Raw genomic sequence first — 27,834 nt, forward strand, 5'->3', positions numbered from 1 at the left:
GGTAAAGAGGGTCAGAGCTCACAAAGTCCAGGAGATACTTCCATCTCAGAATAGTAAAGCTATTGCTTAAGATCTTTTATGATTTTTGACAACCACTTGGTAGAACCCAGGTACTAAATATGTTCTGTAACATGTCAAGAGATGCCTGCCTAGCTAAGATCAACAACCATTGTTATCATCTTACCTGCAGTTCCTTGGAGGAATTCAGTGGGTAACGGCTTCTCTTATGGATGGTACTTTCACCCTTCTTTCTGTGACTTGCAGATTCACAGTACCAGAAAAGAAGAGGGTAGAGGATAGGATCTGAATATTGCATTTCAATATGTTACCTTTACCTTCTGGTTGTAACGTTTTGTCAGTCACCTCTAGGAATATTGTAACTGCAGTTGTATCTAGTTTTGTCTGTAATGTGCCTTCTCCATCCACATCCTTTTGTTGTTTCTATTTGAACTGCATTTAATGGTAGCATTATCTTATAACCAGCTTGTTGCTATCTGATGTGTCTTGAGGTCATTTGAAATATTGAGTACCAACTTGTCATCTTGGTCGTATAACAATATGTATTTTCATAGCAACAAAAAATGAGTATTTTCATAGACTTGGCGATGACTCTTTACTGTTTTACCAACTTCTGTACTCATATGCAGCTTAATTGTGATATGGTATAAACATTTAGAAGTGTATGAACTATATATTGTGCTCTGCTGTATATACAGTTGACAGCTTCTGTAACTTTTAGCCTTGTCTTACCTCATCTTGCTGCTGTTCCGAATGTGGTTGGTGAACTGCATAGTAAAAGATTCTTTGGGTATCTTGTCCATTGAGGTGGAAACTACTCCATAAGTGAGACCAGATAGTGGGCACTTGATAGTATTAGTATTAGTATGCATGTTAGTGTCAGGCATGAAGTTGACTGCCATCTCCTCTTGAGTGCCCAGACTTGCCTTTGCTGTGGCCCTAAGCCTCCCACTAAGCCCACTTGAGTCCAATTTTGTGTGCAAATGAGCCAATAAAGCCCCCATTCAATCAACTAATGAAGTTAGCTTTTGTCCACGGATAGTACAAAGGTTTTTTTTTATAACTATATTATTTTAAAAGCCAAACATAAGCACCTATACTCTGTCAGTGGGTAACTTAATGTACTCATAACTCTAAGCTCTATGAAACTTGAGTTGGTGTATGTGGTGTTACGGATTTGTATTTGGATGTCGTTTTGTTGAGGTGATTTATTTTGTTATGAAGATACCTTTGGGCCATGTTGTGGCTTTTATTATACGTATTGCATGATTGTCAGACCAGTTGAAACCCTTTTGCATATTGTTGTAGAACGATTGCATATTTGTTTGCCAGGCATTAAAGCTCCTTAGGTGTCAATCACTTATGTTGCTCAGATTCTCAAAAAAATATAATTATTTTTGTTGGATCGTCCAAGAGTGAGAATTTTTTAGAAGATTAGATATTTTTGGAGGATCGAACAAGTTAAAACCAATCGGATAAAAATACCGGAAGTGAAGAAGGATCGAATAACCCAATGAGACATAAAACAACGTCTCTATCCTCTGCCATGAAACCTACTTTGCATACACGTGAGACAAAACCTGAGGGTGATCACCAAAATGTCCAGCAAGAAGAAGAAGGGGACCTACCTAGTATTAAGATAATGATCTTGACATCTTCACATGGATTCATGGATGTCCACAAATGAACACATGCATACATCAATCTTCTCTCTCTCTTTAAAATACAATTTTCACTTGTCATTAGATTTCTTCCACTCCCTGTATATATCCACCACCGTCCACTATTCTCCTTTCTTTTTCAACACAATCTTTCCAACCTAGACTGAATATAACCCAACATTGTGGAATGCCCCTTCATCAATTCTTTGAAAACATATCATTCCCGTTGGATATAGCAATGAATTGGATTGACTAGCAACACATGTCCTTATTTCATTGGATATCTTCTTGCAGCCAAGAAAATGAATATCATGATCAAGAAGGAATCATTTCTTTAAACTTGAGAATGTTGCCCGGAGTACATGTCCTTTTCAATGTTGGCTAATTTTCATATTTATTAAGCTTTGCGAGCTTACCATATAGAAACTCCCTAAAGGACTAATCAAGTTGATATTAATTGAATTTTGTGAACTCACAAGAAGACCTAGCTGTGATTTTAAGAATAAGAGAAAGTTCTAATCATCTCAGAGCTAATTCAAACTTATATGCAATTTTAGGTTCTTCTACATGTAAATCTCAAACAATTCTATTAGGAGTTCGAAGTACACAATGATTTGTGATCACTTCTTTAAGTTGCTTTCCTCATTAACCACATGACTTAATCCATAAGGCTAATAAAAAATCAACATGGATCACAATTCACAGCCATGTATATAATGTTTTGGTGAATCAACATAAAATTCCAGGCTATCTTGTACTTTGTTATTTGTACCAAAATGTAAGGGCGAAACTGCATGCTCTTGCAGACATAGAGTAGTATTTCAGCTCCTAGATTGGGTACTGAGTACTGACCAACAAAAATAGAGATGATTATTCCTTCTGTCCAATTTTATGTGACACACATTTTCATAAAAAAGGAAACATTTTAATTTTTAGAAGTAATTTAACTTTAAATTTTTATTTTACCTTTAATGACATGATTTTATAACCAAATACATATTTATGGTATGTTTTAGGCTACAAATTTCAAAAGTCATTCTTTTTAAACTCGTGTTAGGAGTATTGCATGGCCGAAACCAAGTAAATTTGCTAACTTAATTACAATTATTCACCAAGCTTCCCTTTCATTTTTATATTATGCAAAAGCAAGATCAGATTAGAGCTCTGTCTGATCTTACTACTTGCAAATAAACCAAATATTCATGTGGCCCACTTTTAGCTCATTTGGTGATTTTTCACTTCCAATTTTTATAACATGGCATAGGTTGCTACAGCCTACAAGGTTGGAAATTTCTATTTTACATTTATTTTTTTGGAAGTTACATGTTAAGTTCATGCTCTTGAATTATTTTGCTGATTCTGCAACTAGAGGGTTTTTGGACTTACCCTCCCTCCTATTTGTTAAAAATCAAAAAGTTTTAGTGCCATCAATAGTATATCCATGAAACTAGAACCTAGCATGGAACAGTCAGCTTTTGGAAGCTCAAGAAAGCCAGATGAAGCAGAGTTCAATTTGAGAGAATGGGCTCTAAAGTCTAAACTTAGCAGAGAAAAAGCTAATTCAAGAAGGTACTCAGCATCTTATATTGGAAGTTTTAGAGAAAATGCAAAATCTTTTAGATCAAATGTAATAATTTCAAGCACTGCTTCTTCTCCTGGCTACACCTTAAGAGGTACCATTTTCTTCTCACTTTCCATAATTCGCATCATAAATCGCCAACATGAACACAAACGAAATCTTGAATTGCGTATAAAAACATGGTTTGTATTTTGTAATATTGTGTCTTACAAATGTTTAATTTTTTTCTGCAGAGGAAATTGATCCATCTAAATATTCTTTTACCACTGCCCTGAAAGGTGAGTAATTTGAAACAATAAAGATGATTATGATGAATGATAAATTTCAACTTTACCTAATTTTGTGTTTGTTTTCGTGTGCAGCATTGCAGGCAAAAACATTATATAGTTGGGAATACATGTCACCAGATGGTTTAGCTCTAAATTCAAAGTGGAATGAAGCTGAGAAATACATATGCAATCCATTGTCAGGGGAAGTTCCTTTGGAATGTTTATCTACAAAAACACTGAATGACAGATCATTTCGCCAATCAAATAGCAGAATTGCTGTCTCAGCACCTCTCATTTATCCTTCTCATATTCAGAGTACAGGACAATTTCAAACAAAATACCCTGCAAAGCCTTCTTTCTCTACACATAATGTTGAAAACCAAATCCCAAGCAAAGGTACAAACACTTGTTTTTCATTTTGTTTCTTCATTAATGTATGTTTGTTGAAAATGTGTGACTACCTCATGTAATAGCGTAAGTAGTTATAGAGGGCACATTTTTATTTTATTAATTATATCTTCAACCTTCCTCATGTGCCAAACTAATTCTTCTTCATTAGCCAAATACGTAAAAATTCTTGTTTTATATATAATAGGCAGTGGCGAAACCAGGAAATTCTATAAGGGTGTTCAAATTTGTCAGTGGGCTATGCAAGGGTATTCGAAGTCTATTTTTAATCAATAACAAATAATATTTTAACTTATACGTAGTATACATTTTCGGCGAAGGGTGGTCAGTTTACGGCCAACATAGCTTCGCCCCTGATAATAGGTGTTGATGAGACATGAACTCAAGATCTCTGCGTGATACCACATTGAATGTGTGATTACCTAATCTAAAGGCTTAAATTGTTAGGAACAGACGAAAAGTACATTTTTTTTAACTTAATTATATGTTAAACACTAGTATTAACTAATTAAGTATCATTTATTCTACTCATAATGTTTTTTTTCTTTTTCACACTTGCAATTTTAGAGAAGAAAGATGTTAGCATAAGAAGAGATATGGGGACACAAAGCATACAAGCTTATAATTATGTCAGTTCTAATAGTCCAAGTCCAGTTCCAACTCCATCAATTGAAGAAATGTCTATAAAACTAAGTGAAGCAGCTGATTCGTCACCAATGAGTATGACTACTCCATCCATTAAAGAAGGATCCATAAAGCTGAGTGATGCAGATGATCACTCCCCTATGACTACTCCAGAACTAAAATCTGAGGAAGAGGTAATTATTAGTACCTTCTGAATCCTCTCTTATGAAATGTTTGTATGCTTTACTACACTCTTCATGCAAAATAATTTTAGAGAATTATATTATGCACAACTTGATCATTTCGTAAAAATCCTTTTCTTTTGGTTCTTGTTTATTGTTGGATTTTGCATTTGTTAATTGTTACGGCTGATATTTGATTTACTAGAATAATAAGTAGTTCAGTCGTAGGTAGAGCTTTGTTTAAATTTAAATTTAATTGGATATGTTAGTTGAGATATTTTATATTTTTGAATTTGAATATTTATTTTGCAGATTTTAATTAATATTTTAAAACTTTTTGCTGCCCCATCATTTTTAAAAACCCAACATCTATGGACCTATATATCAAAATTTTTAATTTCACTCTTTTTTCTTGTCTTTTTCTTTTTCTTTTTTCCATTAGGATATAATTAGTTTTATTAAGAATTAACAGCCATAGAAACTGTCATTCACATTTTATGTGGCGCGATTCAATTGATCATAGTTTAATTAATTACTAGTATATTAGATTGACTTTATTAAAATCTAAATTTAATTAGTCAACTAGCCTTGAATTGTAGAAACTCATGAAAGTATAAAATTATATATTTAGCAGAATTATGTCAGATATTTTGAAAGGAGTAAAGCGTCACATTAATTAAGACAAAGGAAACAGTACTATCTCAATAATTCTCAACTTTGGACCATGGCCTACCATCCAAGAATCATATATAGTGGATGATGGGGACAACAGTAACTGAAAGACTAGATTGTCTGAATATCATGATATTGATAGACTATTGCCCTATATATTATTATATTGGTGGGGGACTATATATATATAATTGTCCCTTGGAACATCTATCAGCATATATAATTCACCCAAGCACATGCAAATCACTTGCTTTTGTGGGCACAAATGTTTGTGCTTCTTCTGTGGACAAGTGAGGCTTTGGTATTTTCTCTTATTTGTTCATATTTTCTTTTTTTTAAACTAATAATGGTTAACAGGTTTTCCTATACTAGAGGGAACAGAAATTCCCCTATACTCATGTCTTAATAAATATCTGTCACATATACTGTTACGTACTCCCTCATTAATAATTCATGCAAGATATATAAGTTTCTTTCAAACACCAATGCACAACCCCACAAACACAAACCACATGATCTAATTAATAAGTACTACTGTTTTCCCCACCTTTTATGACGTTTGGCCCGCAAATAAAGTTATGCTGGAATTATAATGCGTAAAATTTGATCCCCAGATTATTTATTACTTATGATTTATTTGGTTCTTTGCATCTAAATGCGATACACAAATGTAATAATCAAAGATGTATTTGACTTTAAACATGATAAACTCTTATTTCTAGTTTTAAACTTGACCTTCTTAATAGAAGAATAATTTGTTATTTTACTTGTTTTTATCCTGGTGTAGCTAGCTAATTCTTGAATTGTTATCTCATGTTGGAGGTAGTATAAAATATGCTAAATTTCCGGTATTACTTATATTATATCGAAAACAAAAACTCAAACGAAGTATAACATAATTATGAACTTTATACCCGGTAAATAAACGAGCCCAAGAGTGAGAAAAACTTGGGTATCGCTAATTTAAGTTAAGTTATATTCATTGATAAAATTGAAAGAATACTCAAATAAAATTAACAAAAGAGCAGCCTTATTGACAAAACATTGTTTTCTGTGTACGTACCGTAAATGTATGTATGTACAGGTGGAAGTGAAAGAAACAAAATCAGAGGAAGAAGACACGAAAAGAAATGAGGAACTGTTGCAGCAGGTGCAGGGACAGGGACAGGGACAGAGAAAGAAAGTGAAGCAGATGTGCATCAGGCAATTATGTGGGTGCTTGTCTTGGTGGAGTTTGTGGATGAGAAGAAAAACAAGGCAGAGAGAGAAGCATAAATCAAGAAACAGCAACAATAGCATTTTTCTTTGCCATATTATTGCATGCTATAAAGAATAAACTGTCCTTTTCTTAGATTCTCTTTCCATCATTTACCGATCAAGGATTTTATTCATATATATATATATATATATATATATATATATATATATATATATATATTGATTGATAGTGTAAAATTCTTATGTATATTTTAAGGGGATTATTCATTTTACTTGTTATAAACGATTATTTAATAAAAATTATATTACTAGTTATGTTGTTAGTAGAGAAGTTATACTCATCTATGCTGGCACTAATGAACATGATAGGGGAAAAATTACAATTGTGCAATCATGAATAGGCAGCAATTCAAGGATGGGGTCATAGTAGCTCTTTTTTCTTTCTTTCTTCCTTTTATTTTTTTGTCTTATTTGGTTTCTTTTTGCAGTAGTAGTGATGATAAATTGGACATATATATTTCTAACTTATTCTCTGATATAGCTAGTGGTGGCAAAATGGTCAAAAAAAAACAGTTAAATATTCATATTATCTACTGAAAAATGGGTTGGATAATGAACATCTTAAAAAAAGGTCAAATATGGACAAGAACTATATTATCTATTTAGAAAATTGGTAATAATGGGTAACCAACGGGTCAAACTTTTACATTTGTAAAGCCTCAAATTGGGGGTTCCTCAAGTTAGAGAGACTAAGAATTATCCCCAAAGTGATCATATGCACCCATATTATCCGTCGTTAACCCGTTTTTTATTCGTATTAAATATGGGCCGGGCCGGATAATTTATCTGTTTTTTCATTACCCGTTTTTTGACCCGAACTATATCCGCCCCGTCCCGCCCGTTTTGCCACTCCTAGGTACATGCTTTTGATCAGAAGCCAGAGATTACATTGTTGGCTTTAGGGGTTTGAAATTGATCTTGTGGGTGAAGGATATAAGGTCATCAATTCCTGTGTTCACTGTAATTCAGTAGCAGAGACACCCTTTGGTAATTAGAGTGTATCCGATGCTTCACAATTTTTTCTTTACATGTGAGTGTGAATAATATATTATACATATACACACACACACTAGGATGACACTATTTGAGGGTAATATAAATACATATCAATTTGGTTCATGACTTAAAGCGTTAAAATCAATAGTCTCATATCCAAACTCACAAGTCAATTTATATTATGCATGTCACTATCGGTCTTTTGGGCTCAGGGAAGAGAGTTTTTTTTTTTCCCTGGAGTAGGTAAGGAAAGCATCTCTTCCTAAGATAATTAGGAGCAATGTCTCATACATCGAAGTTGATTTTAACACTAATTTACTGATATTATACTATCTTGCTTAAGGGAAACAGCAAGCAGTCGTTGTAGTATAGTGGTAAGTATTCCCGCCTGTCACGCGGGTGACCCGGGTTCGATCCCCGGCAACGGCGCCATATCCTTTTTGCCAAATATAATTCTTCTCATGTTGTGTATCTGTTCGTTTTATATTCTTTTAGGTAGATGATGTTTCTCTTTTACCTTTTTCTTCCATAACATAATATACAGCAGCATCACTTATATTTTATGGATGAAATCCAGCATATCCTGAGCCTCCCTTGTTAAGCTTTTACCTTAGACTTGCCAATGGCAGTCAAAGTTTCGTATGCTGCTGCAGAGACAACACTAAGTTGTTTCAATCATCAAACGTGAGTTAAGGCAATATGGTCTATAGAAACTGTGCTGACTGTAAATCCTGCTGACAAACTTACAGCTCAATAATTCGAGTGTACTGATTATTGAGTGATTCAATGCTGAACATATACTGGTTAAAGATTCATTCACTATAACTTGTTTTTATCCGTTCCTACATGCCATTTTCGTTTTCCATTGTGATAATTTGAGAACATCAGTTATCAGGAATTTGATAGGGAAAAGACCAGACATGTTTTCTTGGTATGTTTCATCGCTCGAACAATAAGAATTTATAGCTGATAAGGAATTCTTAGAACTTTAGTAGGGTAAATAACATGGTATGCACCAACAAGGAAACTAGATACCATGCATGTACACCATAGTAGCACAAAAAACTAGTATTTCATGTGTAGTGAAACATTCTGTACAATCACTGTTTTGACGTGGTTTCAAGTATTCCATCTAGAAAAGAAATAAAAGGACTAACCATGTGTGGCCGAACAATTTGGCTAAAAAGAAAGAGGAAGCGAAAGAAAAATACCAATAAACTTGAAAGAAGAAACAGAATTTCACCATATAGCATTTCTTTCTATTTACAGTTTCAGTGCCACAGCCCACAGATATGTAATAAAACATGCAAACGTGCAAGATGTTGCACGTTGCAACATATCGTGTGCTATTTTCTTCAAAAATTATATTGGCAACTTGAACTATGTGTTCACTTGAACACACTGATTCTATTGGTTCTCTGGGTTCAATTAAACTCATTGCAATCAGCTTGAACTATGTGTACATATGCAAAACAAAATTTTAAATGTATACGTATTACAATATTGCACGTACTTTGAACACACCGACTAAGTCCTGAATTCGTCTCTGCATGCAAATCCTAGCTTCCATGAGCAGATCACCTTCTGATATATACCGCAGTCATGCTTAGCAAACTGCTATAACACTGGAGTGCTCAGAATATCTGATGCCAGAATAACACATCTACACGATTCAGCACCGTCAAGGAAGTGAAGAGGTGTGATTGTCAAATCATCTCTGTTTCTTTTATACTTGCAATTCTTGCACTCTCACGGTCCTGCTTGTATGTCCAATACAAAGGGGTATAAAATAGGCTACATAAACCATAAGGCATTGCCATCATTGAGAATAGGCCTTTTGACAATGCTAAGGCCTCTTTTGCTGATCCTAACAGCGGATCGACAGACTTGGAATCATAACCATATAGTTTTTCTGCAAGAATTCCTACAGCTGGAGCTGCAAAGGAAGAAAATGAAACCTCAAACGCGCGATCAAATGCATAAATCATGGTCCTGTGCTTTGAAGGCACGACTTCAGCAAAAAGCGGACTATTTGTAGCAGTAGCATTCCAGCTGATTGTTAGCCCCATCAGGAATAGAGTCACAGCAAATGTGAAATAGCTGCTCACAGACTGGGGGACAACTCGAAGAAGGAACCATGAGAATGGGATGCCCATAAAAGCGCTAAATTGCGCGCACATGATACGGCCTGAATTAGGGTATAGGCGAGACATTCTATCTCCGATGACACCACCAGAAAAGGACCCTAATGCACATCCAGCAGCAAATAGACCGACTAGTGCTGCTGCACTGTTGTGATCAAAACCTGCATCATCATATCATGAACTGATTAATACAATCAACATTGGCAATTGAAAGAGCAGGCACCTTACTAAACATGAAATACAGGCTACTCACCAATTAATTCAAACCACAATGTAAAGAAAACCATAGCTGTCCAAGGTAAGGACCCAACCAGACCCTGCAGAACAATGCACTGAAACGTTTGCACTTTAATGACAGCTTTCATGGCTGTCCAAGACTCCATCCAAATCGACATTGAATTGGTATGTCCCTTCTCTATCAAGTCCTTCCTAAAACAGGATCGCAAAAAAGAGTGAAAGGATGGTTAACTAGAGCATACAATGTCTCTGACTAATCTAATGGAACTTAAACAAGCAACCCCAACCTGTCAGTACTATTTTTTGCGATGACATGCTCTATGCTGGTTCCTCTTCTTGGATCAACAACTAATTTGAATACAAGAAATGCAATCAAACTACTTAATGTTGCCATCATGACGAAGGCAAAGCGCCATCCTGGAATTCCCCAGAATTCATAGCCAGCCATAACTGTAGCAATAGCTCCACCTCCTATCCCACCCAACGTTCCAATAAGATTAAGAAAACCAAATCCAGTTCCTCTAGCCTCATCCGTATAGCTATCAGCTATAAAGGACTGTAGTGAAGGTATCACAATTGCCAGTCCAAAGCCATTTACTGCCCTCCAGAATCCAACCTGAAAAAAATACTTACTAGCACCCATTGCACCAGTACCCAGTGCCCAGCAAAGAATACCAATTGCAAGAACAGGGGGACGGTCATAGTTTATGACTAAAATACCTGCCACTGGTGATGCAATTCCCTTGACGAAATTCCTTATGAATGTGAGATAACCAAGATCAGATGGCCCTGCCTTAAAAGTTTCACTGATTTCTTTGTAAACAGCTGGAAGGAGATTTTCATCAGCACGCTCCATTATGGCAGCCATGTTGATGATGATTAGGGAAAGAGAAATCCCATAAAATCTCCTTGATCTGTAATGGATCAACATTTCAAATTCAAATCAGAAGAAAATAGGACCTAAAACAAAGAGGGATAACATTGTTTGGTGCACGGAGTATCTTACGATGAAAACACAAAACATGCTCAGTGAACACCATAAGCCATACATTCATTGTAATTGAGTTGATTACTTGACTAGTGATTAGACATGGTTAATTGGCATTATCACTGATAGTTGATCAGGTAACCACTAATTTCACTAAAAGTATATGCTATCGAAAGACCACATCAAAGGGTCAAGGCACAAATTTGAACCAAAAATCCTGAGACAGTTTCACTAATATTTTGTTCTATTTAAATCAAAACTGCTAGAAGAGTTACTACAGACCATCAGACATTCTGCACCATGACCAATTGAATGAATGAGTAGCGAATCCGCACTAGGGGATTGCAGTACTATATTTAGGAGAGACTCGAATAATATAGAGAGCAAATCCAAGAAAAGCAACTTTAACCATTGATCAGAGGTCAACCACAGAGAACGGCGTACAAGAAGTAGCACGACAAAGAGAACTGCAAATGGAGAATGATCAAATTTTTAGTTTCAGCTATGGATAAACATGATCCAATATCCATATGAACTTAATTTTCGAATTGAGACCTCTGATCCTTGCTACTACAGCGTGTTTAAAAGAGAATAATATATATATAATCCCTTAAGTTCCACTAAAGAGTCAGTTATGTTGATCTTTAATTCACAGGATATCAAATCTAGTAAGCATTACCCATAAATGAAAATATCAAATTAAAATGTGTTCATATAATTTCGGTATCATAACCCTGATAGGAAACTGAAGAAAATGAGCACTAAAGCTTACAACTTGACTGATTAACTCTCGTCCCCTTGACACTTAATGATGACTAAAGCATCCATTACACAGAGAGGCCGATTAACATTTTAAGTTCATTGATGCAGACTAGACTAGGGGTGGCAAAATGGTTAAAAGAAAATAATTAACCACCCATATTATCCACTAAAAAATGGATTGCATAATGAACTTTTTAATAACGGGTGGGTCAAATATGGATAAGAACCATATTATCCAATTAGAAAATAGATAACCAATAGGTAAATGGATAACCAATTAGTCTAAATTTTACATTTGTAAAGCCTCAAATTGAGGGTTCCTCAAATTAGGGAGACTAAGAATTCTCCCAAAAGTGATCATATGCAAGAAGTCATGGATAATATGGTTACCCATAATATCCGCCGGTTAACCCATTTTTTTATCCGTATTAAATATGTGTCGGATCGAATAATTTATCCGTTTTTTCATTACCCGTTTTCGACCTGAACCATATTCGAGCCGACTAGCCCGTTTGCCTAGCCTAATGCAGACCGATGCACTCAATATTACTAGTATTTTGTAGAAGTAGGTCCAAACTAAGTAAAATTATGGAGTCCTATATATTTTTAAGAAAAATTCAACTACCTACACATGCAAGTTCAAGCTCTACCTCCACAACTGCCATTAAATACCAATCAAATGGCATAAAGAGAGCTTATTGACAACATTCAGAATCAAATCAAACACCTTCGAAGCACAAAGGAAAGCAACAATTAATCTTAACTAAACAACGGTGGAACATATATCTGATTTGCAAGTTATATAAATAAATAAAAAACAACCAGAGAGAGTGAAGTCCAATGAGAATATAATAAAATCAATCCAAAAATAAACTAAAAGGAAACATCAAATTTGATGGTACAATTTAACACACAGTGTAAGATTAAGAAAATCAAATAAAGAGTGAAAAGAAACAAGAGTGGAGATAACCTCATGGTGTGAATAAATGTGGTTTTGAAAATTGCAGGACAAAATCTGGAAAGTCAAGCAGGTAAGCTCATACGTAAGGTCAACGGTCTTCTTCCCCGTTAAGCCATGGGTGAATGAATTAAACCAGTGGATGCATAATCCAATACGTACGCTATTAAATTTTCATAAACTATTTGACAAACTCGAGTAAATGCACGTGCTAGGTTTGGTAGGGAACCATTTAACGTGGGAGTAGATTAAGTTCTGCTATAATATCGTCAAAGGAATAGCGTAAGCAAATGGGAAGGGACTTATGATCTTACTAAGCATAGAATATTCAATATTCAAACATAGTCTAATCTATACTTGGATCATAGCACATGGCATACTTTGTTAATACGAAAATTAAATGTCTGAGATTATGCAAAATTTACACAGTTGAACATAGGACAATGCAATTCAAACTGTTGTCTGTTTTTGTTATTGTCATTATAGTGGAAGACAGAAATGAAACATTAAGCGAAAATCTTTAGGTGGGAGCTAGCATTTGTTTGGTGAGATTGGCTTTGATCCTATATGGGAGATTACAACTAAGGATTGCTTTTCAACGAAGTCGAGGCCAAATGTTCGGTTTAATTTTTTACTTATTCGGGCAATTTAATTGGCATTTTTTATTTGCAAATATGAAATTATATTTCTTCCCAGACCCTACTTGTTGGATTTCACTACATATGTTGTTGTTGTTGTATGAAAATTACATCTCGAACATCAAGAAGCAAACGTAATTAGCATTTTAAAAGAAGGAATCGCGCCTTTATTATTAACAATAGAAGTAAAATTAATAATTTTATTAGAGAACTACGAGCCCGTTTGGACATAAGAAATTTTTCTCTTTTTTCCAATTTTTTTTTTAATTTTTTTTTCCCAAAATCAGCATTTGTTCATAAACTTTCCAATTTTCGTTTGAAGATGCATTTTGGAAATTTTCGAAAATTTGAAAAACTCCAAAAAGTAATTTTTCAAAATTTTCACTCAAATCACTCACAAAACTTCAAAAACAACCCAAAATTATATTCATGTCCAAACACAACTCTAAATTTCAAATACCATTTTCACTTGAAAATTTTTTCCCCATATTTTGGAATTTTACAATTCTTATGTCCAAACGCCCGCTACATCTTTTTTGCATGCTCAAAATAAATTTGCACCAGTAAAATAACATCTTGAATAAAGGAAATTTCACCAATCAGAATAAGAAAAAAAAAATTCTTCAATAGATTAATTATATCCCATAAGTAAATATATAATTAGATAAACTACAAGATCCCAAAAATTAAAATCATAAATCACGTATTTTTCTTGGTAATGCTTGCGAAATATTCATCATAATTTAATAGTAAAGAGATTTAAATTGTATTTAATAATCATAGAATATCACAAAATTTTATGTTATATTTAAAAAGAAATTATAAAAATTAAACTTGATCTCAGTTCAAAATTCCTGTCAAGCCCAAGTTTTTTTATTTTTGAAGAAAAAAAACTAGTAAAAGATTTAAGATTAAGAGAAATGCTCATTTTATAAAAAAAAATTTAAATTTTGGAAACTCTTTTTTGAGTATTCTTGCTAAAGATCACATATAAAATAATAGAATAGAGGGAAAAAATTTAAAAAATAATAAACGACAAATAGAAAATTGGGAGGTAGCCAAAAAGGAAAATGACCGGAACAAAGGAAATAAAAAAGCATAACGAAAAGGGAAAGTCAAACAAGGTTCAAGATAAATTCGAACTTGTATGGTCCGATTTTATGATTATTATGACGCTTCATAAGCATGTATCCAGGAGGCTCGAGGCTCAGCTCGAGGTTCGACCCCGAGGGTCCTCAATGCTCGACCTCGGGGAAGTGCAAATCGATGACCATGACGAACAAACAGGAAGTTCCCAAGGCACGTGGTTAAAGCTGACCAAGTCTATTAGGCTAGTACAAACCCGTACCGTGACATTAAATGGATGTACCGGCCGCATATCTTTGTAATAAATGCACCTGTACTGTGTTGGAATTCCCCCTCCTATATAAAGGGGATCCTTGTTATTTTTTGCACACATGCTATTTAATACAAGAACAAGAACATTCTCTGCTCTCTAACTTAAATATATTATCCCTTGAGTTTATTGCTTATATTCATTACATTGCTTACATTTATTGTCATTGATTGTTCTTCATTCATTACTCATCATTGATCATAAAGAGCCCCTGTCAAAGCTCTCAGAACTGTTAATCCTTCATCGGCTGACCACAACCTAACGTTTAGCTCGATCCCGAGGTCCCGTATAGCCTAGCTCGAGGTCCCGATTTTCGGTCACTCGGTTTGCTTGTCACACTAAGTTCAAGCTCTTATCTTATTTTTTAGTTTCACACTTAGCATCCACCGCCTAATAACTAGCATAAAAATAAATCACGTATTTTTAGAACCATAAAATCAAATCTAATTATAATTACCATTTTCAAAGTAAACAGTTTGACGCCCACCGTGGGGCTAAAAATAATAGTGATTGTTTTCTTGCTAGTTTACTACATAGCGCAAGTTATTTTCACGCTTTTTCTTGTCCAAGAATCTTTGATTTCAGGTCAAAATGTCAAACTCAGTGAATGCACATGAGAACAACGGTCCTGAGGACCATGGAGAGAATGGCGTAGCTGTTTCAGGCATCAGTGTACCACCGCGAAACCCTGAGGATGCACCAGAACCAATTTCCGTGGACGTGGTCTCGCGCAACGCCCAACACGTTGATATAAGCTCCCAAAATAACAGGAGTATACGCCAAGAAAACCAACAAGAAGCTTAGAAAACTCCAGCTCGGGAGGAACGAGAGGTTAGCCTTCACTTCATTTTGAGATGTTGCAGGCACAACAGCTGGCGATCGCTCAACTGTAGAGCCACCAAAAAACTCCGAGCACAGCAGCACCGGAAATGGCTCCCCGAGCCGAACAAGTACCAGAAAGATCAAGCAACAACGGGTCAGCAGCCGATCCCGCTATCAAAAAGATGCTCGAGGACCTCACGAAGAGGGTTGAATCGGGCAAAAACAAGATATAAGCCAACGACAAAAAGGTGGAGACCTACAATTCAAGGTTCGATCAAATTCCGGGCGCACCCCCGATCCTGAAAGGTGTAGATTCGAAGAAGTTCGTACAAAAGCCATTCCCACAAAATGTTGCTCCAAATCCCATTCCGAAGAAATTCAGAATGCCTGATCTCTCGAAGTACAACGGAACCTCGGACCCCAACGAGCACATCACTGCTTACACTTGTGCTGTAAAGGGGAATGACCTGAAGGACGGCGAGATTGAATCCGTCCTATTGAAGAAATTCGGAGAAACACTCTCAAAAGGGGCCATGATGTGGTATCACAACCTAGCCGCGAATTCAATAGATTCATTTGCCATGCTGGAAGATTCTTTTATAAAGGCACACGCCGGTGCCATTTAGGTTGCTACAAGAAAATCCGACGTCTTCAAGATCAAACAAAGAGAAGACGAGATGCTGTGGGAGTTTGTATATCATTTCCAAATGGAGCGAATGGAATTACCACCGGTCTCCGATGATTGGGCAGTACAAGCCTTCACTCAAGGCTTAAACGAACGAAGCTCAGTATCTTCGAAGCAGCTGAAGGAGAACTTGGTAGAATATCCCGCCGTGACTTGGTCGGATGTCCACAACCGATATCAGTCGAAGATCAGGGTCGAGGACGACCAACTAGGAGCCCTCTTGGGCTCAGTATATCCTAGCAGGCTCTTGGCAAAGGAACCAAGGCCAAACAAGGAAAGGTATCAACCGTACACTGAAGATCGAAGAAACGCCCCAAGGCGTAACATACCCTAAAATGATCGAAGGACAGACCGAGGTCAGAATCTTCGGGGACTCGTGGGCAGAGTCGGATTCGACAGACAAACAGGACCGACGGAGGCACCCCGATTGTCCGAATACAACTTCAACATTGATGTTTCAGACATCGTCTCTGCCATCGGTAAAATTAGAGAAACCAGGTGGCCAAAACCCGTACAATTAGATCCGTCACAAAGGAACCCCAACCTGGTATGCGAGTTTCACGATACACATGGTCATAGGACCGAAGATTGCAGACAGCTCCGAGAAGAAGTAGCCCGACTAATCAGCAAAGGGCACCTCCGAGAGTTCCTCAACGACCGAGCCAAAATTCAATTTTGGGAAAGAGAGGCGAACAGGAAAAATGAAACAGAAGAACCACAACATGTCATCCACATGATTGTTGGGGGAGTCGACGTTCCACAGGAACCCATTGTCAAACGAACTAAAAATATCCATCACCAGGGAAAAGCGAACTCGAGGTTACATACTCGAGGACGCTCTCACATTCAGCGACGAGGATATCGAGACCCTGTCTCAGCCTCATAACGACGCATTAGTAATCTCTTTTCTTGTGAATACATTTCAAATTAAATGTGTACTTGTGGATCCAGGTAGCTCGGCCAACATTATCAGGTCGAGGGTGGTGGAGCGGCTCGGACTGCTCGACCAAATCGTGCCCACTTCTTGAGTCCTCAACGGATTCAACATGGCGAGCGAGACGACGAAAGGGGAGATCACCCTCCCGATTAACGTGTCCGGCACAACCCAAAATGCCAAGTTTCATGTCATCGAAGGAGACATGAGATACAATGCCTTACTCAGAAGGCCATGGATACACTGCATGAGAGCAGTACCGTCAACCCTTCATCAAATGATGAAGTTTCCAACAAAGGACGAAATACAAACCGTATACGGGGAGAAACATGCAGCGAGAGAGATGTTCGCGGTGCACGACATGGCACCGGCATCGACACCTTCGACATCGAAGGAGCCAAAGGATGAGCAAACAACGAAATATCAATCACGAGCTGCATTCTCGGCTGTACCCGAGTCAATTAGCAAAGGACCGTACCGTGTCCCCAGAGCAAACATTTGAGGAATATTGAGGCTCTAAGCGCCATCACTACTAAGGTATAATGAAAGACGCGCCATCGCTACTAAGGTAAAACCGTCTCCCTTTTTTATTTACGTTTTATACTAACCTATGTGTAGGAGTCCGGTTAGAACGATCGAAGCGCTCCCCAGCTTGAAGACCTTAGGTTTTAAAGCATGCGTTGCACTCTTTTCCTTCGACCAGATTTTATTCCAAGAAGGGTTTTACCGGCAAGGTTTTTAATAAGGCAACATCTATATGCTACCTAAGGAGAACTTAACAAGTATTCAAGGCTTCTCTTCAATCAACCTCGAATACTGGGGGGCATCCCCCCGGGAGATCACCCCCTCGAAGAAGTCAAGATGAGCCAAAAAGGGTCTCAATAGGAAAATGATGTATCGGGCCAAACGGTCGAATGAACCGTGTCCGCATAGAATAATTGAACCCTTGACAACGAAAACATGTATACTTGTGCCAAGTAATCGAGGAATATTTTTCCATCAAAACACTTTATTGACACCCAATTTTTCCCTATATATTTTCAATATGCAAAATAACTTCAAAATGGCACATATATGCATATGTAATCATATTCAAGTGTTTTATTATTTTTTCCATAATTTTTGAGGTTTTTTAAATTAATTTATTTCCCTCTTTTATCCATAAAACCCAATAATCATTTATAAAATTATTATTTTTGGTAATTCATCTATTGAATTTTCATCTTTATGCCAAGATATAGCTAAGGTAATTTTTACAAGTTTTTACAATTTTGTTTAGTATTTTTAAAAGCTAATTGCACATAATTGTAATATTAGCCTTTTTAAGATTTAATTGTGTTTTGTATTCATAAAATTAAGTCCTGTATTTTTAAATTGTTAGTTATATGCTATAAACCATTTTAGTGTTTCAATTTATTTCCAGAAGTTAATTTCCTATTTTTTATAATTTTAAAAGGGGAAAATTGGCTATTTAAATAATAGCCCAATTACATTTCAATTTTAGCCTAAATCTGATCCCAAACTAAACCCAATTTCCCGGCGCAATTCCCATTCAGACCCGATCCCTAACCCAATTAAACGACCCAACCCGGAGTCCCTACCTAACCATTTCAATCCTGACCGTTGATCATTTAGATCAACGGCCACTATTTGCCCTTTCCATTTTGACCTTAAACGACCCCTTACCCTACCTCATTCATCACCAAACGCCGCCCTTGAATCCCCCTTCTCTCAATTCTCTCTGAAACCTCACCTGAACCTTAGCCGCCTCTATCTAATCCCACCCTAATCCACCCTAATACCTTCCTAATCCATGGCCCCTCGTGGTCATTTTAGACATGTATCAGCCTCCTATGGCTCCTGGGTGTTTGTTTCTGTGGTTTCATGGCCAGACCTCGAAGGGTCTGGTCCAGTCCTTGCTCAACTTTTGTTCATGGCCTTTCTCCAGCCATCCATGACCTTTCTCTGGCCATTCATGGCCTTTCAAGGCCGATCCTTGACTTTTTCTGGTTAGATCGTTAACTTTCAAAGTCTTTCTCACTTATTTTGGGTTTTCTGAAACCCTAGCTCTAAGACCTTTCAATTTTCTTTCAGATCTCTCTTAGATCTGTACTTACTATGAATTTCTTAAGTGTTTTCTCGAAGGTTCTTCAACTTTTCTTTCAAAACGACTCTTCATTTTTTCGACGATTAGGGTTTCCTTTAAGTTTTTCAAAATATCTCTTCTCTGATCTCAATATTGTTTGTGATAACGACTTGCTCATATTGTTCTTCTATCTATTTCAGCATGTTAAAAACCCTAGTTCCTTTAGTCTTATCCGAGTTCTGAAACTATTTGTTTAAATGTGTACTTGTTCTTTGTTTCTGACTCTCTTTTCCTTGTTTGACTTGTTTGATTTTGAGTTCTTACCTTCTCTTAAACTCGACTACTGCTGAAGCCCTAAATTTCTTAGAAGTTTTTCTCACTTATTACTACTGTGAGACCTTTACCTATTTCTGATTTCTCTTACCTAATACTATGTTCTGCTTCACTGTTGATTCTATGTGACTACTTGGCCTACTTGACTACTGTGCCTCGAATATTCTCCTTACTACTGAATCCTAGCTTATTTTTGCCACTACTTTATGTTCGTGTTATCTCTTTTGCCAATGTGTTTGGCCTCGCATGTCTGATGCTTTTGTTCACTCTATTTATATACTGAAGTTTCTTCCTTGATTGATCTTAATTTGGTGACTGATTGTAAAAGCGTTTTCTTTATAAACCCTAATTTCACATTCGCCTGTTTAAAATTAATTGATTCCTTTCCCTTTACTGTGATCTCTGTTTTAAAAAAAAGAATTGGGACTCGCCCGGGGCTCGCCCCAGGGCGAAGCACTCGTAAAACGCCCCTGGGCTTATGTGTGGGGCTTAGTTCCGTGAGACTTACGCCTCGGCCGTCGGGGCTTACGCCTCGGACGTTGAGGCTTACGCCTCGGACACGCCCAACGCCCAGTGTACTGGGCTCGTCTAATAGAACTTTATGCAATTGTATGTAACTAACGTTGTAAATCCTCAATTTTTTTAATTAATCGTTGACCATTCCAAATTAATTTTTTTAATCATAAATCATTAAGTTGAGAGTATTTTATGTCATAATTAAAATAAAAATTATTACACGTTATCCACGAAGACTGCTATGATAGTAAATTTTAAATAAATCTTTCATTTAAAAAGTATTTATTTATTTATTAACTTTTATTCTTTATTATATAATAGTGCATAATTATTATATAATTATTTTTCTAAATATTATTTTTTTCACATTTACGAGATACAATACTTATTAATTTAACAGCTCGGTATTAGCTAGTAACTATTTAAAAATAATTAGTTATCACGTTATTGTATGGTGAATTATGTGTCACTTTATTAAGTTGTTGAAACTTAAAAATAAATGATGCTAGAGAATCACATTTAAATTGTGAATTATGTTTTTATATAAATTCTCTTTTAAATAAAAAGCATATTCAATAAAAGGAATATTTTTTTAAAAAAAATATCAAATTATAATATCGAAATTCTTTTAAGATTCAATACTCCTTATACGTATAAGATTTCGTTCGAATACATTACTTTTGATGTTTGAGTTGTAACGACGTTGCAGCTAATTTGCATATTGTGATATAAGTCACACTTTTCGTATTATTCATAGTTGAATTATAATTCATAAATATTTTAAATAGATTATTTGTTATAATTTTATGATTTTAATATAATTTTTATATTTATTTTTTATTTTATACTATCTTAAAATTTATAAAGTTTAAAGATCCGTGAGACTTACACCCCATGTCTCAAGGCTTACGCCTCGCCTCTTCAGAGGTAAAACGCCTCGTCTCACGCCCCCGCCTTTTAAAACATTGACTGTGATATTTTACCTTGCTGAATCCTTTCCCAAAATAAGCCTATTCTGTACTTAGACTTGATTGTTTACTTCATGCTTTTACTGCCCCTTATATGGCAATAATCAATCTATCCCCAAATTGATTTATATCCTTAATTAAACCTGCTACTACCCGTTAAACAGTGATTCCCTAATTAAAGGGAATCACTTGTGTTAATTGATTCTGACTTGTGATTGTTTCCATATTTGTGTTAAGACTTTACTTATTACCTTACTTATCACTCGTTTTTAAAAGCTATAAATACCCACCCCCTCTTCTTTCAAAAGACACGAGCAACTTGAGTTCAAAACACACACTTACACTTAAAACTCTCTCTTTCTTTACTGCTACTTGTGTTTTTGCTTTGTCTAGCCGGCTGAAAGCCAAGGCTAGACTGTGGACTCTTGTTTGCTTTACCTTTCTGCACTTTGCTTCTCTACTGGTATGTCCTAGTTTACTCTTTAAGTCTCAACAACAATATGCTTCTTTAAGTTGCTTCAGTCTCTCATTCATGCTCACTTCTGCCAATGTTTCTGTAGTCTATTTACATTACTAGCATGCTGAAATATGCTCCCTTCCCCTTTTAGATTAATGTTCCCCTAAGTATGTACTCTGTCAGTCGCTTGTTATGTGATTTGCTGACTTATGAATCCCAAACCCCATATCCCCTCTATGTGTTTGTGTTCCTTAGGTTGGTTTGTGGGCAGGCCAGCATCATCTATTGTTGTGCATGACCAAACCTGCCCCTTCCTGGGGTCATATGCTTCATACAATGTATTCCCAAAACCCCTCGACCCTTTGTGTAACTACTTATTCTAGGTATTTTGAGCTCCACTACTACTGTTTTTTTTAAAATCACCCTTTAATACTTACTATTTCCTACTCAGTTTTAATCAATTTCTGTCCTGCACTTCCACTATATTCTTAGAACCTAGGTTCTGCCCCTCTTGTGTGAGCCTTGCCTTGGGACCCTTGAGCTCCTTCTGAACTTGGATGCATAAGGGCTGGCCCTTCCACACTGCACTCATTTCTGTCTGGTTATGCAGACCTGGGTGTAAGAACTGCCCGGGGTCCCTTGAGACCCTTAGAGAACTTTGACACACCCAGGTATGAGAAAGGCTTTGAACGTCATGGGCATCTGAAGTGATTAATTATATAACTCAGATAGGAAGTCAAGATCAGGCTTCTTTTGGTTGTAATTTCTTCTTTCTGCACTTCTTTTGTAATTTAAGTATTTGGTCTGTAATAATTTGTAACGAACATTGGGGTTGGCTAGTAAAAAGGGATGGGGCAATTATGCATGTTTTAAGGGTAGATATCCTGCCTATAGGATCTGTTTAATTAATTCTGCATGTTTTACTTCCACACTTAGATATCATGCCTATAGGATCTGTTTGACAAATTCTGCATGTTTTACTTCCACACTTAGACATCATTCCTATATGATCTAAATGGCTATAATCAGACATCATGCCTATAAGGTTAAAATCAGCTCCGAAATTAGATGTCATGCCTGTAAGATTAAAATCAATATCTTTATAGAAATTATGCCTATAGGAATTTCGTTGTGGTCAAGTAAACCCTGCCTACTCCACTTCATGATTAATTAGATACCATGCCTATAAGATTAAAATCAGCTATAATAGAGAGCATGCCTATAAGACCTAAACCAGTTTAGTAAAAAAAATCAGTTTGACTCGTACTGTTCTGAATCAGTTTAAACCAACTTACTCCTTTTAGCAATACGGTTTAGAAAGCATGCCTATAGGATCCAAATTGCTCGTTTAGAATTGTTTACTGTTTTACTAGACTCCTAATCAACAATAGATATCATGCTCCTAGGACATCACTATTACGCCTAGGCAAGCCTTAGGTAATAATAATGATAAAATTTAATCCGCCTCTGTTTAATTAGCAACTGCTACAACTAGCAGGCAGGACTGATTCGAACTTCTTATCTGAGCTACATAATAAATGTGGTTCTGACTCAAATCCCCTACCTTAGGATTTTTAAAATACAGACTTTAACTGTGTTTGAGTCGTGCTATTTATATGTATTATTTGTGGAGGATTGTATGAGCCTTCTAATTGCTTACATGTTTCCCCTTTGAATGTAGTCCTATGTGTTTTTGTATGTTGCCTTAGCCTTTTTACCTTTAAGCCTAAGAGTCAGCCTAGATCCTCCCTCTTATAAGAATATTAGTCCTAAAATTCCTCCGGGATTGATAGGAATGGGACGGGTAATAGCACGCAATAGAGTTCGAGACCAATCCGCGCTTTAAATACCTTTACGGGGTGGGAAGGGTAGATATGGATATGATGACCGGTGCGCTAATACCACGTGTATCCCTCTTTTGAGGAGTGACTACCGGGTATTGCATTGATGTGATCCATATTACAAACAAACCTAGGACCCCCTTTACATTCATCAGCATGCTTAGTTATAACTCTTTCAAAACTTTATTTTATTTAATCATTTTCAAACACTTGTGTATTTAAAATCCCTTCTTATTTGAGCCTTGTTTGTTTACTTGTTAATTGCACAAATTCACAAAGAATTATCTGGCCGGGAACCACACTAGTGGATCCTGAGGGGTGCCTAACACCTTCCCCTTGAGATAATTTCAAGCTCTTACCCTATCTCTGGTTATCAAACGTAGTTGTAGTTGAACCCTATAGGTGCCCTAACGCACCTTAAAATCGTTAGGTGGCGACTCTTCAAAACTGCAAAACCCCTTTCCCAAAAGGAAAGAGTTGTCCCAACTAAAATGTCATAAACCCGATTCCGAGAAGGAAAAGGGNTACCATTTCAGATTATTCTTGTGAATTTATACCTCTCTCTATGCGCAATTATCTGTTTAATTCCTTTAAGCATTTAATTTCTTCTTTAGAAGCAAAACTGACATATCTTCCTTGTTCTCTTTTCTTTATTGCTTTAAATTATGAAACTGTTGTATTTATTGCTTTCTTAATGTGCAAATACATGCCAACATGCTTTTAATTTTTTTTTGCATAATCTTGCTCAACATCATACTCCACTCGTGCCAAACAAATCCTATAGCAACGTTTATAATGAGTGGTTGCGCTCTTCCTATATCATTACCCCCTAAATTCGGAAAGGCATATTTGTGGTAAAACTAGTCGATCAACGGTGCAGTCGACAGTTCCGAGCCTTCCTCCTTGAGTTGTCCGCTCAAGGGTACCAGTCTAAAACCCTATAGAAACCTTACTTTGTTTAAATTGTGCATGCATCATGGTCAAACCTAGCCGGATCAGTTATGTTGTCCACATAATGATCCTTTAAGATAGCCTTGTCCAAAGTCCACTGGGTTTCCCTAAACCCAAAACGGACGTCGTCACGTTCTGTGCATTTATTTGGAGAACTAGATGCTTCCTGCTAATCATTGATATTAAATAGTCGAGTCCGGTGGGGGAAGGGTCTAACCTTATTTGCCTTACAGAAACATGAGGCACGGAGTCCCCGGATTCGGCATGGTCACCAACATCCACCCAAGGTTGCTAAGCTGGTGGAAAGATTTACACTCTAGTGATCAAAATCTCGTCAGAAAATATCTGGGAAATCTACCATCCCTCCTGGAAATCCAACCCAATAACATGATCATAGAAGCTGCCACATTTTTTGGGCCGTATTCCGCTTTGGGAGTATTGAAATAACACCTTTGCTGAAGGAGATAGGAGGACTGGCCGGTCTAGTATGGGAAACTCCGGGCTTGCTAATGCCTGAGAATCGCAAAGGTAGGGGCTTCCTTAAAATAATGGGTTTGAAGAAGAATCCGGAATTGACCTGCTTGAAGGATTCATACATCCCTTTTGACTACTTGTATGAAAGGTACGGTCACAACAAATCTTACCGCACCTACTCTGGCGAGTTTGCCATCACATCCTTGGGACACGTCCATCGTAGGTTTTCGTCTTCATATTTTGCTTTCTGGGTCTGATTGTATTTCCAATGAAGAAAGGTAGAATTCATACTAGGTTGGCTATGGTGACCAAAACCCTAATGGAGGGGATTGGTGGGCAGGCATTCAGCATTGTACCTATGATTATTGCAGACATATACCGAGCCTTAAAGAAGTGTCAACCAGTCAAGTACAACCAGTTGCGCAAAAGGATCCGGCAGTGCGAAAGCGAACGTCGCGAAATAGAAGAGTCCAACCAGAAGCTGATCGAGGAATGGAAAGACATGGCCACCAACGCCAACAAAAAGCTGGGATACTTGGAGCGAGGCATAGTGGAATTGGAAAGAAAGTTTCTCAAAAGGGTTGAAGATTGTCAAGAGGCTAAAGGGGCTGAAGGTGGATATTTAGCCAGAGCATACCTGTTGCTAGGACTTCGCGAGTTGGGGAAGTTGTTCGAAGGAGCCAAGGGTGCCGAATCTGGGGAAGGTTCTTCTGGGATCAAGTAGATAAGAGTTTATCTTTTTTGCTTTAAAATGTAACAAGGCCAATGGCCATTAGTAACTTTCATTTCCTGTTTATTTAATGTCGATTTGGGATTCGTCTTATCTTTATCAATAAAATGAGACATTTAGCATTCCAAGTTCTCCAAATCAACTTGTCGCTAGGCCCACCTCGGGCACAACAAGGTTACCAAATTAGGACACGCTTTACATTCCTGCACTACGCGTTTAAATATTGCAATACTTTTTATGATCCTCACTGACTTGATTACCTTTTGTTTTATTTTTGTTTTTTATTATTCCCCTCCCCAAAAGGTTAGTTCGTGCACTCTGGCATCATCATCTTACTTTACAAGATCCACAGGGGCACATCTCAAGAATTGGACCATTAGGACAACCAGAGCCCGACGAGCCTCGGGGTAGCAAGGCTAAAACAAGCATTATTCACTGTTTTATTTACTAAATGATTTTCTTTTCGCATTTTTCAATTCCCGCAATAAGATCTTCGATGATCAAAATAGTTATTCAATTTATCAAAAGCATGTTTGATTTTTCCTATGATTTAATATTTATTGCTATCTCTCCTTACTTTACCAATACAGCATTACTATTACCTATCTTGATGAACCAATGACTGTGACATGCAATGAGACAACGCAACAAACGGACATTGACTCAGAAGAAGATGACATACTTGACGAGATTGTTAGAGAAGTTGAGAACTTTGAAAACAGACCTAAGTCCAACCTGGACGAAACCAAAATTGTTAACCTGGGAGATGCAGAAAATGTCAAGGAAATACGAATCAGCATTCACTTATCGCCATCAGAGAAGGAAGCATACGCAGAGTTTCTAAAGGAATATGAGGACATATTCGCCTGGTCGTATGATGACATGATCGGTCTGAGTACGTCTATTATGGCTCACAAATTGCCAACCGGTCCAATGTGTCCACCGGTAAAGCAAAAGCTCAGAAAGCTCAAACCTGATATGAGTCTGAAAATCAAGGAAGAAGTCACCAAGCAGATCAAAGCTAAGGTTCTCAGGGTGGTGGAGTACCCGATATGGTTAGCCAACATTGTGCCAGTACCAAAGAAGGATGGGAAGGTCAGAGTCTGTGTCGACTATCGGTATCTCAACCGGGCCAGTCCGAAAGACGATTTTCCTTTGCCGAATATACACATCCTGATTGACAATTGCGCCAAACATGAGCTACAGTCATTCGTGGATTGCTTCGCTGGTTATCATCAGATCTGGATGGATGAGAAGATGCTGAGAAAACGGCTTTCATTACGCCGTGGGGAGTATATTGTTACAAGATGATGCTATTCGGCCTGAAGAATGCAGAAATTGAACTACGCCTGACCTGATTCTGTTTAAGAGGGGATACGTAGGCAGCCCTATGGGTTCGGTCACAATTCAATAAAATTTTCATCCCCCCCCCTCCCGAAATTGGAAACTGGGCAGAATTTTGAGGAGGACCCTCAAAATTCTGAAGTAATTTCAGCCGATCGCCACACCAGCAACAGTCAGAAATGTCAACCCATCAAACTGGGGCAGAATTTTGAGGAGGACCCTCAAAATTCCGTAGCAGGAGAGGTTTCAATGTCCTTAATTGCGTCACAGTCGTCTGTTCATCTAAAAACTATTTTAATTATACATTTATGTTATGCTTTTACAAAATCATGCATGTCTATTATTGGAACTGCTTTGTTTAGCAACGCTACCCCGATGATGCAGACGGTATCACCAGATCAAAGCAGAAAGAGTCAAGCAAAGCCAGCGGGGATGTGAACTAACCGTCCCCTTTACAAAACTCACGATTTTTCTTTGGATGCAGGCACCAGGATTACGAAGTCATTGAACGTACTATGTGTCCATAGAACAAACATTGTTCAAGAATACGATTCTCCGAACCATTGCACTTACCAACATCTGCTATCAGCACACAACCATAATGTCCCGTATGTCACAATGCTCCCAGTAATCACCGCGCCGCAATCTGATATCAGCTAAGAAACTCTACTGTCATTTGCTATTTATTTCTTGTATAAGGCTACCATTCTGCCTTCCGAGGTTAAGCACTACCTCTATCTACATCTGCATTGCATAAGGCTACCATTCTGCCATCCAATCTGCATAACGCTACCATTCTGCCTTCCGAGGTTAAGCTCTACCTCTATCTACATCTGCATTGCATAAGGCTACCATTCTGCCTTCCAATATGCATAAGGCTACC

General features: G+C 37.1%; 2 protein-coding genes, 1 long non-coding RNA gene and 1 other non-coding gene across 5 annotated transcripts in view; 3 read left to right on the forward strand and 1 right to left on the reverse strand.

The window, feature by feature from the left end:
* Positions 1-600, forward strand: part of LOC109218824 — a 1,476-nt gene extending 876 nt beyond the window's left edge. The window contains exon 2 of the long non-coding RNA XR_002066833.1: positions 1-600. This is a non-coding gene — a long non-coding RNA (uncharacterized LOC109218824).
* Positions 601-2,884: 2,284 nt separating this feature from the next.
* LOC109218825 lies at positions 2,885-6,805 on the forward strand. The gene is made up of 5 exons (XM_019383218.1): positions 2,885-3,352; positions 3,492-3,536; positions 3,621-3,923; positions 4,503-4,753; positions 6,498-6,805. Exons 1-5 carry the CDS (start codon positions 3,121-3,123, stop codon positions 6,747-6,749), a joined length of 1,083 nt encoding a protein of 360 aa, XP_019238763.1. The 5' UTR covers positions 2,885-3,120; the 3' UTR covers positions 6,750-6,805.
* Positions 6,806-8,044: 1,239 nt separating this feature from the next.
* Positions 8,045-8,116, forward strand: TRNAD-GUC. The gene has a single exon. It is a non-coding gene; the product is annotated as a tRNA-Asp (tRNA).
* A 763-nt stretch (positions 8,117-8,879) lies between these two features.
* On the reverse strand, positions 8,880-13,021 carry LOC109218826. 2 transcript variants are annotated; one of them, XM_019383220.1, is made up of 4 exons: positions 12,789-13,021; positions 10,356-10,982; positions 10,085-10,260; positions 8,880-9,992 (listed from the first exon to the last, which is right to left on the reverse strand). In XM_019383220.1, exons 1-4 carry the CDS (start codon positions 12,791-12,793, stop codon positions 9,394-9,396), a joined length of 1,407 nt encoding a protein of 468 aa, XP_019238765.1. In that variant the 5' UTR covers positions 12,794-13,021; the 3' UTR covers positions 8,880-9,393. The 2 variants fall into 2 exon arrangements, with proteins under 2 accessions (XP_019238765.1, XP_019238764.1); XM_019383219.1 differs by lacking the exon at positions 12,789-13,021 and having other exon boundaries at positions 10,356-12,180.
* Positions 13,022-27,834: the final 14,813 nt, after the last annotated feature.

The sequence above is a fragment of the Nicotiana attenuata genome, unplaced genomic scaffold (assembly GCF_001879085.1).
Source record: "Nicotiana attenuata strain UT unplaced genomic scaffold, NIATTr2, whole genome shotgun sequence".
NCBI lineage: Eukaryota > Viridiplantae > Streptophyta > Magnoliopsida > Solanales > Solanaceae > Nicotiana > Nicotiana attenuata.